At 37.7% G+C, this 13,101-nt stretch overlaps 1 protein-coding gene across 15 annotated transcripts in view; it reads right to left on the bottom strand.

The window, feature by feature from the left end:
• Positions 1–13,101, bottom strand: part of MARK3 (microtubule affinity regulating kinase 3) — a 61,916-nt gene that overhangs the window by 11,324 nt on the left and 37,491 nt on the right. For 8 of the 15 annotated variants that reach the window (XM_090141692.1, XM_090141693.1, XM_090141695.1 and 5 more), the window contains 5 exons: positions 12,987–13,099; positions 12,082–12,235; positions 10,620–10,837; positions 5,882–5,985; positions 234–491 (listed from right to left, as the gene is read on the bottom strand). In XM_090141692.1, coding sequence (XP_089997818.1) covers positions 234–491; positions 5,882–5,985; positions 10,620–10,837; positions 12,082–12,235; positions 12,987–13,099 — 847 coding nt within the window. Of the gene's footprint in view, positions 1–233; positions 492–1,206; positions 1,309–5,881; positions 5,986–10,619; positions 10,838–12,081; positions 12,236–12,986; positions 13,100–13,101 lie in introns of all 15 variants that reach the window. The other 7 variants (XM_090141686.1, XM_090141689.1, XM_090141687.1 and 4 more) reach the window with 3 other exon arrangements.

Genomic DNA, 13,101 nt, shown 5'->3' with positions numbered 1-13,101 from the left:
TGCGTCAGTTTTTATTCCCAGTTGATTCAATTGCTAAAAACAAATGGCTTTCTGCACTGAAAAGAACTATGAAAAAATAAACCATCACCAGATGCATTTTAAGTTGCAGACGTAGTTAAATTATTGACCAGCAACTGCAGACAAAGCCTCCTACACAATGAACTACTACATGTTTCTATTCTCTGACAGTAGGAAAGCGTTCCCGCATAGCATTGCCATTTTAAAAGACGTACCTTCTTGTGAGTTTTGAAGTCAGTTTGCTGAACAGGTTAGTGGAACCCCTGGTTCGAGTCTGAGAGAGCGGCGTTGCCTCGTGGGACAGGCTGGGGGAGGCCGGGGGCCCGTTGTAGGTAGCGGTACGTCGCTCACGGAGCTGGCCGTGGAAGGTGCTCCGACTGGCCGTTCCTCTGGGGAAACGAATACGGTCAGGTGTGGTTGCACTGCTTATGCTGTGAGTTGAAGCGACAGGCGTTCTTTGATCGGGAATAGTGCTAGAGCAGAAAACAAAAAAGACCACGCTAGGACTTCTTTACGGAAGCATGACGGTTTTTGCAGGAAACACAAAACACTACGTTCTATGGTAAAGCATAAGCAGACACTTCTATACAGGCCAGGGTTGGAAATATCAGCACTATTACAGCACTGTATGGAATCAAAATTCATAAGTTAGGATTAAAAGGCTGCTGAAACAGAAACCTACGTAGGCAGAAAAACGCAACACAGGTATCCTGGAGAAGACCAGATAAACTAGGCATTCAATGTTTCACTGAGAAGACTGATAAAAGAATAGATGAGTAAAGTTTCCTTCCAGGAAAAAGAAGCAATAGATAACTTCAGTATCGCTCCCTTCATATTCTGTACGTCTTCAAAAAACTCGCTTATTTGAAAATGTCCTACAGGAAATTCTCTACAAGCGAACGGCTCCAGGAAGTGAAGTCCTTCTGAGTACAGATTACAGTCTCCCACAAACTTTGACAATAGGGAATGTCCAATATGCCTAACACTAAAATAATTAGCATTTATTACTGCAGGATTATGTCACAGACAGCCTGACACACCACAAGACAAATGTAAACAAGACTAAAAATAAGGAAACACACATCTTGTGGGCAATATATACTAGAACACTCTAGGACTAAAATTCCACAGCACAAAGTTAAGAAGCAGTGGGTATAAGTTAGTTTCACAATGATTTCAGGTTCTTACATAGGCCTGAAGTTATCTGCGCCATTGTCTATTGGAGGCAACATCATCTTCGTGTGCACAGAGGCTGACATGGACATCGACTTCTGATGTCGCAGCCGAACACTGGAGAAGGATGTAGTACAAACTGAAGCAGGGCTAGCTGCGTAAGCGAACATTTCTGTCAGGCTGTGAGGGGGTTTGGGTTCAGGCAGAGGCAGAAAGAAGAGCATGATGGACCAACAACAAACTACTGCATAGAAAAAAGCAAACTTTTCCTTCTGTTAACCAATCTGTGAGAAGAACATGAACTCTAATGGCCCTCTTCTACGTAAACAACAGTAACTGTCCTATATTCCTCTTAAATCACATCCTTATTATACAGAGCACTTGACATCTCTATTAGCAATAGTTCTTACCAGCAGCATTAGGTAGTGGTGACACCCTCCCACACTGCAGTGAAATACCCGTTTCCAGAAATTATCCACCTTTACAGAAATCAGTGCAAGTTGGACACACATTCAAATCTTGACCTACACCTAATAACCAAGGAAACTTCATGGCAAAAGAGAAACAGTATCATGACATTTAGCAAGTCCATGGAGGTCCAAACAAAAAAGCTACTGTTCATCAGCTGGTACATACAGGAAGAAAAGAGTAATGCTTAGTGTTCTCTGAAAGAAAAGGTGAGACTACTAGAGAAATGGCCTGGCCATGAGCCTCGAGTTCTTCAAGTAACCATTATAGGATTTGAAGGAGGCTACAGTGCTGGCCAGTCATCTATCAGCCATACACTATGTTGAAATATAAAGATTTAATCTTTTGGGCTGAAACATTTTTCTCAGCCTTTGTATTATCTAGTAATGACAGGAATAGGAGAGGCACATTATATATTGGACCTTCAGGGCTACAGCACCATAGATCATATAGTTTACATTTGCTTTTGCAGTACGTCAATTGTAATTCCAAAATTATGTTGGAGGTTAAGAAATCAGTAATTGTCAGTGACAGTTTCATGACACTGCATGCTCGTTTCCAAGTGACTTCGCTGCTTTATATACTGAAATTCATGTCCTGTTATCTCATTCTGGTATGTCTGGCTTTGGAGAAGATAACGTTAAATTGAGCTACAAGTATGAGATAAGCCATTTCTTGGACTTAGCTCTCAAAGCACTACTGGAAAATACCACAGAATTCAGACATCAGAACTCACTAAAACAGCAAAATTTACTGTTTTGTTGAGTCTGGAAAAGTTAAAACACATGAGGAATTTCATCTGAGTCATGCATGCATCTCTTCACACTGCTGAATCTTCTAAGATGCCAACTACAGTCTGCTAAAACCAGCCTTGCAGAACAGTACAGCTTTTACATTACACCAGAATATTAAGAAATTCTGAGGAAATGAGCATTCATCCCAAAACAATACACAAAACTGAAGTAATCCCCAAACGTGGTCACTAAGCACTCGAGCATTGCACCATTCTAGCTACTTTCCTCCTAGTCTGTTGTAAACGATAAAGGAGAAACAATCTTTGCAACATGAGACTCAAGTTTTATTTAGCCTCATAGTTTTAGTCATCTGCCTCCAAATAAGTGGTAACTAAAGGTATCAATAAGGTACCAGAGCACAAACTAAATCATGAGAATTCTTCATCTGAAGCTATGTTGGACATCAGCTTCCCTGGATTACCAGCCTGGGAACGTAGAAACAGCAAGCTAAAATTCATCAATTAGTGCCAAGGCTTATTAAAATCTGAGGCTGTTGTAAAAGCAATTGCCTATCATTATGAAGAGTGTTTCACGAGTCCCCAAGTGCATTAATTAATGCTTAGGGCTTTGGAGCAGAGCCAGAGTCATCTCCATCAGAATGCCTGTGTCAGCCACACAGTGTGTGGAAGTAGGGATGTGAGATTTGAAAACTCTTTTCTATCTATCTGGCTTGAGGTCTTCAAGACTGCTTTCTTGAACATGAAATCCACTGACTATTGATTCTTGAAAGCTACCATGCTTTCAAAGCAGTGCCTCCTAAGGATTCAACACGTAAGATAAAAACAGAACAGCTAACACTATTATTTTCACTACCGAAAGAACAGAGAATTTAAATCTGTGCATCTTGCATTTTAAAGCAAGTCTCCAAAGTCTTCACCAGGTCACAGTCAATATCTGCCTGGCTATAAAAAATCCAAAATCCAATCTGAAACAAATCATTTAAAGTAACCACTCTTGCCTTTACTCCACAAACAGACATTTCAAAAGCAAAGAAATAATTGTTTTCTTTTTGTTGGTGGTGGTGGGTTTTTTTTGTCAATAAAATCACGGATTTTGACAAAGCTTAGGTTCTATTTCAGATATTACTTCAGAGGGAAAAAAAACATTACAAGTTTCTAAAGTTACTTTTTTGCCAAGCTGATACAACAATGATATTAGAGATATAATAAAAACACACCTGAAGAAAGGCAGAATTCATTCTGAAGAGCCATGCTTGTTTAACCTGCATTAAAGGTCTGCATTTCATGCCATCATCCAAGCCTTTGCCCAATTAAAGCAACACAATGTCAGACTTAGTTCTGTAGATCTCCACAAAAACTCAGAAACTGTGTCAAAATTAACGTGCACTTTAACACCAAACATTTCAGACAATGAGACATCTCTGGTTCTAAAACAATTAGCAGTTCACTCTCATTGTCTTATCTTGTTTAACCCTATATAAAGAGTCAAGGAGGTAGTAAGCAAAAAATACATGATAAAACCTGTAATGACCTTTTTCCCAACAGTCAAAACATAAATGCTCAGACACACCAAGTGATCCAAACAGAGGTAAAGTTTGCAGGAGAAGCAAATGATGTTTTTAAACCATATACTGTATTGACAGTAAAAGGTAAGTTACATAAGGATGACCAAGTATGGAAAGAAAACAGAATTAAAAGAGATGTCAAATATACAATGTCAACTCTGAACTTAAAACCATTACGTAACAAATTAGAAAGACAATTTGCTGAGAAAGTCAAAGCTAGAGAAAAAAAGCATCTCCAATAGACAACTCCTTAACATAAAGTCACTTTTATATTAAGAGGATACCTGAATTTCAAGTATTCCTGGTAAATAACAACTCATAAGAATCATAAAGAATTTTTTGACAAAATATTATAAAGATATCAGTTTAAAGATTAATAAAAGTGTTATTAACAAACCAAGAAATCAAGTAATCAAAACTAATCAAAGCTATCCTGGACAGCAAGAATTCATTTTCTAAGTGAGTTAGGAAAGAAAAAAAGACATTTCAAATGAAATGAAGGATGGTGAACTTTAATAAACAAACTTGGTAATGTTAACAAGGACTAACAGATGAGACAGACACACTAAGAGACAGTACCAAATAGCTGGGCTGTACTTCACAAGACAGTTGACTGTAGGCCCAGCTGGCCAGCTAGAGTTTTGGCTCTCTTGAAACTTACACTTGACTTTTTCCTTACTCACTTTCAGTTTGCAGAAAGCTAGGAGGAAGAGACAGGGTCCAAGTCATGTTCTTTACCCTAGGCTACATGGGTCAAACACGAGACGGACAGATTTTGCATTCGACATCACAACTTCACCACTCTTCCTAATATGCTTTCAAAAGGAAAGGGAGAAATTCTGTGCAAAAATTGCAAATCCTTCACCAACTTTAACATGAGCTAGAAGAAAAAAAAACCTGTTTTCTCCCTATATTTTATAATGTATCCTAAAACTGGAAAGAGGGAAAAAACTGGTAAGAGTAGGGGAAAAGTTATACACTCCTCCAAGCTTAAGCATTTTTGTTGATTACTAGCAATCTCAGTGTTCTCCAGGCAACAATCAACTACCAAATTGTTACCACCTTTCAAGACTACCAAAATTCTGTGAAGAACAGTTGGCTAGAACTTAAAACACTTCTGCCAGCCAGGAAATTTAGTAGTATTCTTCACAAGTGTTACTGTGCAGTTTATGTTCACAGATACTTATTTTCTGCAACTCTCTACAGTCATTGGTTCACAGGAAAGGACAGCATGAGATGTGGCTGTGGTGCTAAAACGTGAGTTAGGTGACTCCAATTCCATTGCATATTCCAGTTAGGCTTCCTGTAAAGTAATGGTAAGCCTGTTTTCACTCAGAGTATGGAGATGTCTGTGCTTCCCTTTTTGAAGATGAATTCTGTAAATACTGGGAAGCAATGACACTACAAGGATATCAGTACTGAACATTATCAGTCCAAGACAATGGCCTGCCACTGTTTTCATCTTTGCTTAGAGAAAATTGATTATCTCCCTAAAAATTTACAGAGGAAGAAGATACTCCAAACAATCACACCTGTAAGTATAGTTTAGAATGAAATATAAAAACAGAATGGTTCAAGAGATATACTTCTATAGTTTGCAAGTAAATAAGCCTCTTCTGCAAGCTGATGCTATTTAACTACAGGAGTTGACCACCAATTCATGAAGAAAGCTGCACAAATATGAAACATATTTAACTGGACATTGCAATCATTCTGTGTATAAAGATAATAAGTATTAAGCATAAGGAAAAACAAACACACAGGTATTCCACAACCAAAGATCTGTACTCACCTTTCTTTATGGATTACACTACAGTATTACTGATTTTTAGATTAGGCATTACAATTTTGGGGGGAAGTGTGAAGACAAAGGACGTACACCATAGGAAGACATTTCATATACCTGTTCTCCTTGCCATTTTGTATCACTGAATGCCTATCAGCAGTGGTTCTTTCACTACAAACATATGTGTTGCGCCGTGTCATTGCTCCAGGGGCAGTATTATTCTACAATTAAAAAAAACACAGGCTTGTTACTCCCCACAAAAAGACTTTTCTGGGATTAAGGCTACGTATACTTGAAGGCTGTTTTATGTAATTCTACTTCTACACAGTTATAACACAATAATTCAGTAAGTTGACTAGTTAATACACAAACATATCCAAGTATTTTTAAAGAATAATGCAATTTAAAAAAAACATTTCTTGTATTTCATGTTTATGTCTCAAAATTAATATACCATTTAAATTACCAGTGTTCTGAAATCCAAATTTTCAGCATGTGTATAATTCATCTACTAGAAGAGAGTACTACATTATAGCCTATTTTTGAGGTACTTTACCACTTGTATAATGTACAATTTCCCTTCAAGTTAAAAATCATATCCTTAGGCAAGATTGGAAAAGCAAAGATTTAAGAAACAGGCATGGAAAAATTCAGTGGGAAGGTAAACATGGACTTTCAAATATTCAAATACTATAGAACACTAGACAAGTTTTGAAAAACAGGGAAGAGCAAGTCAAATTAAAGAGACAAATCATAGAGAATTTTAGTAAGACATTTTAAAAAATACACATATAAATACAAGCATAATACATTGAGGACAAGAAAACCAGGGGAACTTAAGCTACAGACCTTATTTTAGAGGGGAGAAAAGAAATAGAATTACTTTGCCTCTGTCTTTACAGAGAAAGAGGGTGGAGATATGCCCAAGTTGGCGGTCAATTTTCCAGGAACGACTGAGAAGCTAGGTAATTCACAGATAACAGAATTATAAAATGTTAGATGCAATTACTTTAGGAAAAGCATGGTGGTCCAGATAACATGCACCCCAGGTTGTAGAGGAAGTACAAGCTGGCAAGCCTTATAGTATTTCCCCACCCCAAGAACAGAACATAACACAAACTGCATACGATTGGAAAATAGAAAAAAACCTTTTAAAATTTTTCTTTAAAGAAAAGGATCACGGGGTAAAGCAGGAAGCAAAATACACTATTAACTTTAAATATCACTGCTGGGGAATATCTTGGAGGCTAGCTTAAGGGAATGACTAGTCAGCACCTGGATAAGCACATGTTGAGTAAGGATGGCCACCAAGAGTCAGGCAGGGGACTTCATGCTCAACTAACCTTTTGGAGTTCTTGAAGAATTACAGCTATGATAGGCAAGGGAAATTCAGCGGACTTTTAAAATAGCATTAAGAAAACATGTCATGAACTGGTCACAGTAGAGCATCATGGGAAGAATGGTGAAAAAAGAAACTAAGGAAAAGACAGTTCGAGCACAAAAGGAGTGCAGCCAAACCTTTTTTGTTTCCAGACCTGAAATAAAACTGTTAAGTAAAATACTCTCAACAAGCAAATGCTCCTCCAGTGCCTTCTACACAAACAGCTTTTCCTGCTTTAAGCAAAAAATACTGGCTCATACATGGAGTGAGTCTCAAACAGCACAATTCCATTGTTAAATCTGCAACTTAGAAGTCATCTTGTCAACTTAAAAGGCAAGTGACTCGTTAGACATCTGTGTGAATGTACAAACAAAAACGTAGGATTGAACCACGCCATCACCTGGCATGAAAACGTACTAAGATGACAAAGATTATTTCAGATGAGCAGAAGGAACTAGTAAAAGTCGTCATACATGTTTAGTTGTGTCCTGGGTCTTGAAGTGTTCTTCACCAGGTAGGTATTCCTTAGGCATAGGCACATGCCAATCATCAGAAGTCCTCCTCCTATTGCTGGTGCTTTCCTTTTATGTTATTCCTTATGTGTCCTTCATCCATTAATTTTATTATTATTTTCTTTTTCGTAAAATATTGACTCTTAAACTTTGTACAGTCACAGATGTGGGAAGAAACTCCTCCCTTCTTCGTTAAACTAGCCAGCAATGAAGGCTGTGCACCTACCATGAATTTCCATTCATACGTTCACAAGGAAATGGAGTGCAAGTCACTTTGTGTGGCCCCCGCCAAGCTATGGTACATTCAATTATTGCACATTATTTGCATATTGTTTTTTTTTGCATTCCTGAAGATATTAAAGAAAGCACCTAGAATAGCTTATGTTTTCTGGTGGGAATTGTGCACAATAATGGATAGCTTCCTTCTATCTACCTGCTGCCTTAGAACATTAAATGCTTGATTCCCTTGAGAAGACATCACCGTACATTTTAATGTTACATGACGTTGTATGTGTGGAAAGTCACAGAAGTCATCTGTACTGGATCAAACCTTAAAGAAATGCATTTTGAAGTTTCTGAGTGGGCATTTTAAGTTTTGGTTTTCATAACTGAAATTACAGAGATCTAAAAAAGCACTCAGATTACAAAGGTCCTGATAGAATACCAGAACATTTTAAGCTTCCACATTTCAGTTTCAGCAAGAATGCAGGTATGGGTGCCATTATCCTTTCTGGTGTACAGCTTTTAATGATTTGGGAGTTCTTCAGCTATGATTTTTTTGTTCAATTAGGCTGTATATTGCTGTTCTCTGTACACAACTAAATTGCACAGCTGCATGGTACAGGACATCTGAAATTAGTATCCACAGCATCACACTGATGGACTGATGAGACAGAATTGAGCTAAGTTCATCCTGACAGCATTGGGTGTCTTTTTTTCAGGTGATGCAAAGTGCATTTTGAGACTTCTGAGCATATACACAAGGTCCCACACACAGTAAAAAGGATGCATTTGTGGTACAGTCGTCCTCTTTTCGCATGGCAAGTTTTGTGCCCACTGTTTAGATGGGTAATTTTCACATTAGGAGACAGCAAGGCGAGGACTGATGAAAAATCTTCCAAGAATCAGCTTCTGACTAACAACAATGAACCAACCTATTTACCAATCTGTTTTGGCGGTGGGGTTTTTGGAAATTTTTTTATTTTTATTTTTTGGTTCTAAATAATTTTCCAAACATGCCATCCATTCTCTCTTTTCACTTTTCTAAAAGCTATACCAAGGGTTCTGGGGCAGCTTTATGAGGAAAAACCCAAAGCTGTGAGTAATAAACAAGGAATTATTAGCTGCTGCTAACTATGCATCCTCTGTGGCAGGTCTTTGTTATTAATTTGGTATTTCCCTAATGAGCCTGAAGCTTACTGATGCACACTCCCTCAGTTTGCAGAACTATTTAGTCTGCAAGAGTTCTATTCTTTTTCAACTTCAGAAGAAGAGCCTGGAGTCCTAACTTCAACACCAGACTTGGTTACCTTCTGTAAGAGAGTAACTCTTTTCCTTAAGTGCATACTTGTAAATTTCGTTATTAAATGAGAAGCACACAACTGCCTACAGATCTTAACAATTCAAAACAGAACGAGTCTCCAGTGAAGACCAGTTCTACTACTTCTGCTGAATCTGTGAAAGCAGTAATTATTTTTAAAGACAGTATTTTTCTGTCTGTTCAGTAATTTTCTCATCACATTACTGATTTTAGGACTTAAATGTTCAGCAAGAACATAAACTCTTTCCACACCTCAGATTTCTTTTCTTTTTCCTACTTCAAGACAATACGGTAGCTCTAAAATCCTTTCCACTCATCTCCCCCCCTTCTTTTAGACACTTGTCAATGCTACAAGAAATAATCAGTTCCTGGAACTGTGAAAAAGGAGTTAGTGCTCCTCTCTATCCTCAGCAGCCAGAAAGCAAAAGACTGAGCTATAGCAGGAAAATAAAATAACATTTTGCACAGTATGACATAAAGCGCTATAAGTACAGGGACAATTTTAAACACTGATTGACATCACAAGTCAGGTTACATGTTCATTTTGTAGCACTGCTCATAAAAGATCAGAGTTACACACTAAATCCCAAGAGGTAACATCCTACTGCTGTGAGCTCATTTTGCTGCCATTGCAGTAGAATGAAACTGGAAATTTGGGAGTGGTGAAGCAGAGTAGATAAAATACTGAAGATGCCAATTGAAAAACGTAAATAATAAAATATATACATTGAATGTCACAGAGCTCAGGAAATGTTACATGAAAAGAGATTTTCAATTTTGCCTCTTATAGACTATACAAGTTAAAACTAAAGTCAACAAAGAATTTTCCAAAACTTTTTTTCTTTTTTACTGTCTACTGCTTGACCCATAAATTCATGCATCTTTGGTTTTCTTGCTATTTTAGGGGATGGAAGAAAGCCCACATTGACAAAGGCTTTTAAGCACATATTGAAATTGACCTCTGAACACTTTTTTAGAGCTGCCTCTATCTGAAAATCCCACTGCTCCTAACTATGACTTGGAACAGCCTGTTGGGCATTGAAGATGATCTGGCTCTTTCAGCATACAAAACTATAAAATACAGAAGTACAAACTGATGTCATTCTTCTGTACAAAAGGCCACAGAAAAATAGGTGGGGATATTGGAAGTAATATATTTCATACTAAGTTTCAGGAGATGGCCTTCAATTTATTTTCTTCCCTTTTCACTAACAGCTATTAGTGCTAATTACTAATACCTGCTAACTACTTCAGGAACAAATAACTGAACAGCTGATGGATGCAAGGAAGAAAAAGCCACGATATGAGATACTTTTTATATAGAGTAAATTTAGGTAAAATCAACATCACTGATAAATCGCTAGATTAGTACTCTCTCTGCAAAACATTTTGTGGTTTTGGTAAATAAGTGCTTCTACTTACACTAGGGACAGCCGAACTTTTCTTACGTTCAGGAATATCAGCCTTATTTGGATTGCTGGCATTTCCAAGCATTGGACTAGCTGGTGCAATTCCTCTTCCTGCAACAGCACTACTGCTAGATTTTCTTGATTGAATTCCTTCCTCTTTTAGGTCACTGTCTGTAGTACTAGTTTGGCTTCTTTTGGGATATGCCACTACTGGGGGGATGGATGGTCCAGCTTAAAAAGCAAACAAATGAAACAGAAAAATGATTTTTCTTTTCTGAGGTACAGTTGCTATTTTTCCCTACAACAGAAATGCATTCACATTCATGAAAATTGAAATAATGAACACTGAGAATCAGAGATGCAAAAAGGTCATTCTTGAATTATTAAATTATGCATACTTTAGAAGACAATAAAATATTTAGAGAGCAATAAACTCTTACTTTTTAAACACCCGTGTCTTCATATTTGCTTTTTCCTCTTTGGAAGAGAATACGAAGAAAGCTTCACCCTCCCACACCCCCCCCCTTTTTTTTTTTAATAAATCTAGCAAATTTGACACTCAATCACCTCTAGTAAGGTCATCCCTTGTATAACAATTCAGAGATACATAACACTCTTCATTTCAGCTCACTAAAGACAGGGAAGGTCATAACAAACAATCATTTGAATTTAATAGATGAAGTTAGTACTTGATTTCAATGTAAGAATTAAGAACCTAATGGAGTCTTGGGGTTTAAGTACTGACAATGGTTTAACTTGGAAGGAAAAAAAAAACCACTGAACAATTAACTGACTTATTCAGATCAGAGGAGTCACTAGCATAACCCCAACATACACTGTGCAAGCTAGTGTCTGATAAAAATGGATTTTTGAGACACATACCTGGAGACATAACCCCATGCTGCCAGCAGTACTAACGCCTGCAGGCTATGTTCAGCCTGAAGAGCCAAGAAACTGCATCAGTTTGCCACTAACCTCCCAAGTATGCCAGAAGTAACTGGGAAGTACAGAAAACTGTGCTGGCACACCTGAGATTCTGTCTGACTCACTGGTCATTAGAAATTTATTTTTTACAGCACGATCAAGTGATGCCATCCTCAGGAAACAAGAAATATTGGCAAACCGATGTTTCTACAAGTTTTAGATACAAGCTGACCTACTAGTGTCAAAAGAAGACAAAAGCTGAATAGACATACAACCACGTGGGGGAGGAATGCTGTACTCTTCATTAAAAAGAGGGCTTCCTCTAGAAGCTGTTATGGAAGGCTTTATAGCAAAAAAAAAAAAAAAAATTATAAAAATGTTAGTTATTCAGTAAACTATTTTATCACTGTACAATGAACTACATTTCATTGTCAGGTCATTGTCATGACTACAGGTCATTGTCCTCTATCTTTGGGGGATGGAGACAAATTCAGAAACTGAACAACTAGCAGTCATTATATGCCACAGCACTGCAAATGAGAACTGCTCACCATGATCGCTGTAGCGCCGCTGTTTCTGGCTTGAAGATATGCTTCTCTGAACTTTGTGATGGGGAGATTGTCCAGTGCTATTATTAAGATCACTACTTGGCCGAACTTTAGCAAGTGAAAGATTGCTGCTGGAGCTTGAATCACTCGCATCCAACTGCAACATAAATGAAAATGTTAAAACAACAGGTGCAGACAAAACCAACGTCTACCAAGATGCCTCTAGCTTGCAAGAAATTTTGTGACAGCAAGAACCTGCTTAGAGGTTCAGGCACCAATTCTTAACTACTATTAAGTTCTAGTACAACTGCCTTAGGTAAATCTCAGCAGAATTTGAAGCCTCTGAAAGGACAAATGAAAATTCATCTCTATACTTCCAACATTCTCCCTCCCCTCAGTTCCGTAAGATTTGAACAAGATTTGAACTTTTTCAGAAGAAGCCACCAGACTAACTCCTCCAGCAGAGGAACTGAGAGCAGTTCACTGATGCCTTGCTCACTTGGTATCATATGGGAAAGTACTCTGCAATGTGAGAACATTTTTAGATTAACAGGTCCTATTCCTCAATTCTCTTAAAATATTTACAGCAAGCACATTTGCACTTGAGCTCTTAGACTGGGCAGAATAATAACTAGCATACAGTCCTTAAGAGGAGTAACTGCTGATCAAGCAGGATAGTTCTTAGTATTTTGCAGAGACTAGTTTACCAAATCAGACCATGTTGAGATCACATACAGCATCATTCAGACAGTTCAGTTGACACTGATGATTAGAAAAAACTGATTTAAAGTGTACTAGACTAGCATGCAGGAATGCAGTGCCTATACTTACTGATTTAATTTTTGCTTCTGATTTTTCTAATGACACTGATACATTTGGTTCTTTGCATTTGGAAGAGCGATCCTTACCTCTGATGATTTCCTTCCCAGCAGTAAGTACGTAGCTGTGATTTCATCATACTTCATTTTACTAAGGGATTCCTGAATTTCTTCTTGAGAATATCCCATTCCCACCATAATATCT

This window comes from Phasianus colchicus, chromosome 5 (genome assembly GCF_987193195.1).
Source record: "Phasianus colchicus chromosome 5, bPhaCol1.hap1.1, whole genome shotgun sequence".
NCBI lineage: Eukaryota > Metazoa > Chordata > Aves > Galliformes > Phasianidae > Phasianus > Phasianus colchicus.
Note: the sequence above shows the minus strand (reverse complement) of the source record. Positions and strands in the feature narration are given on the sequence as shown.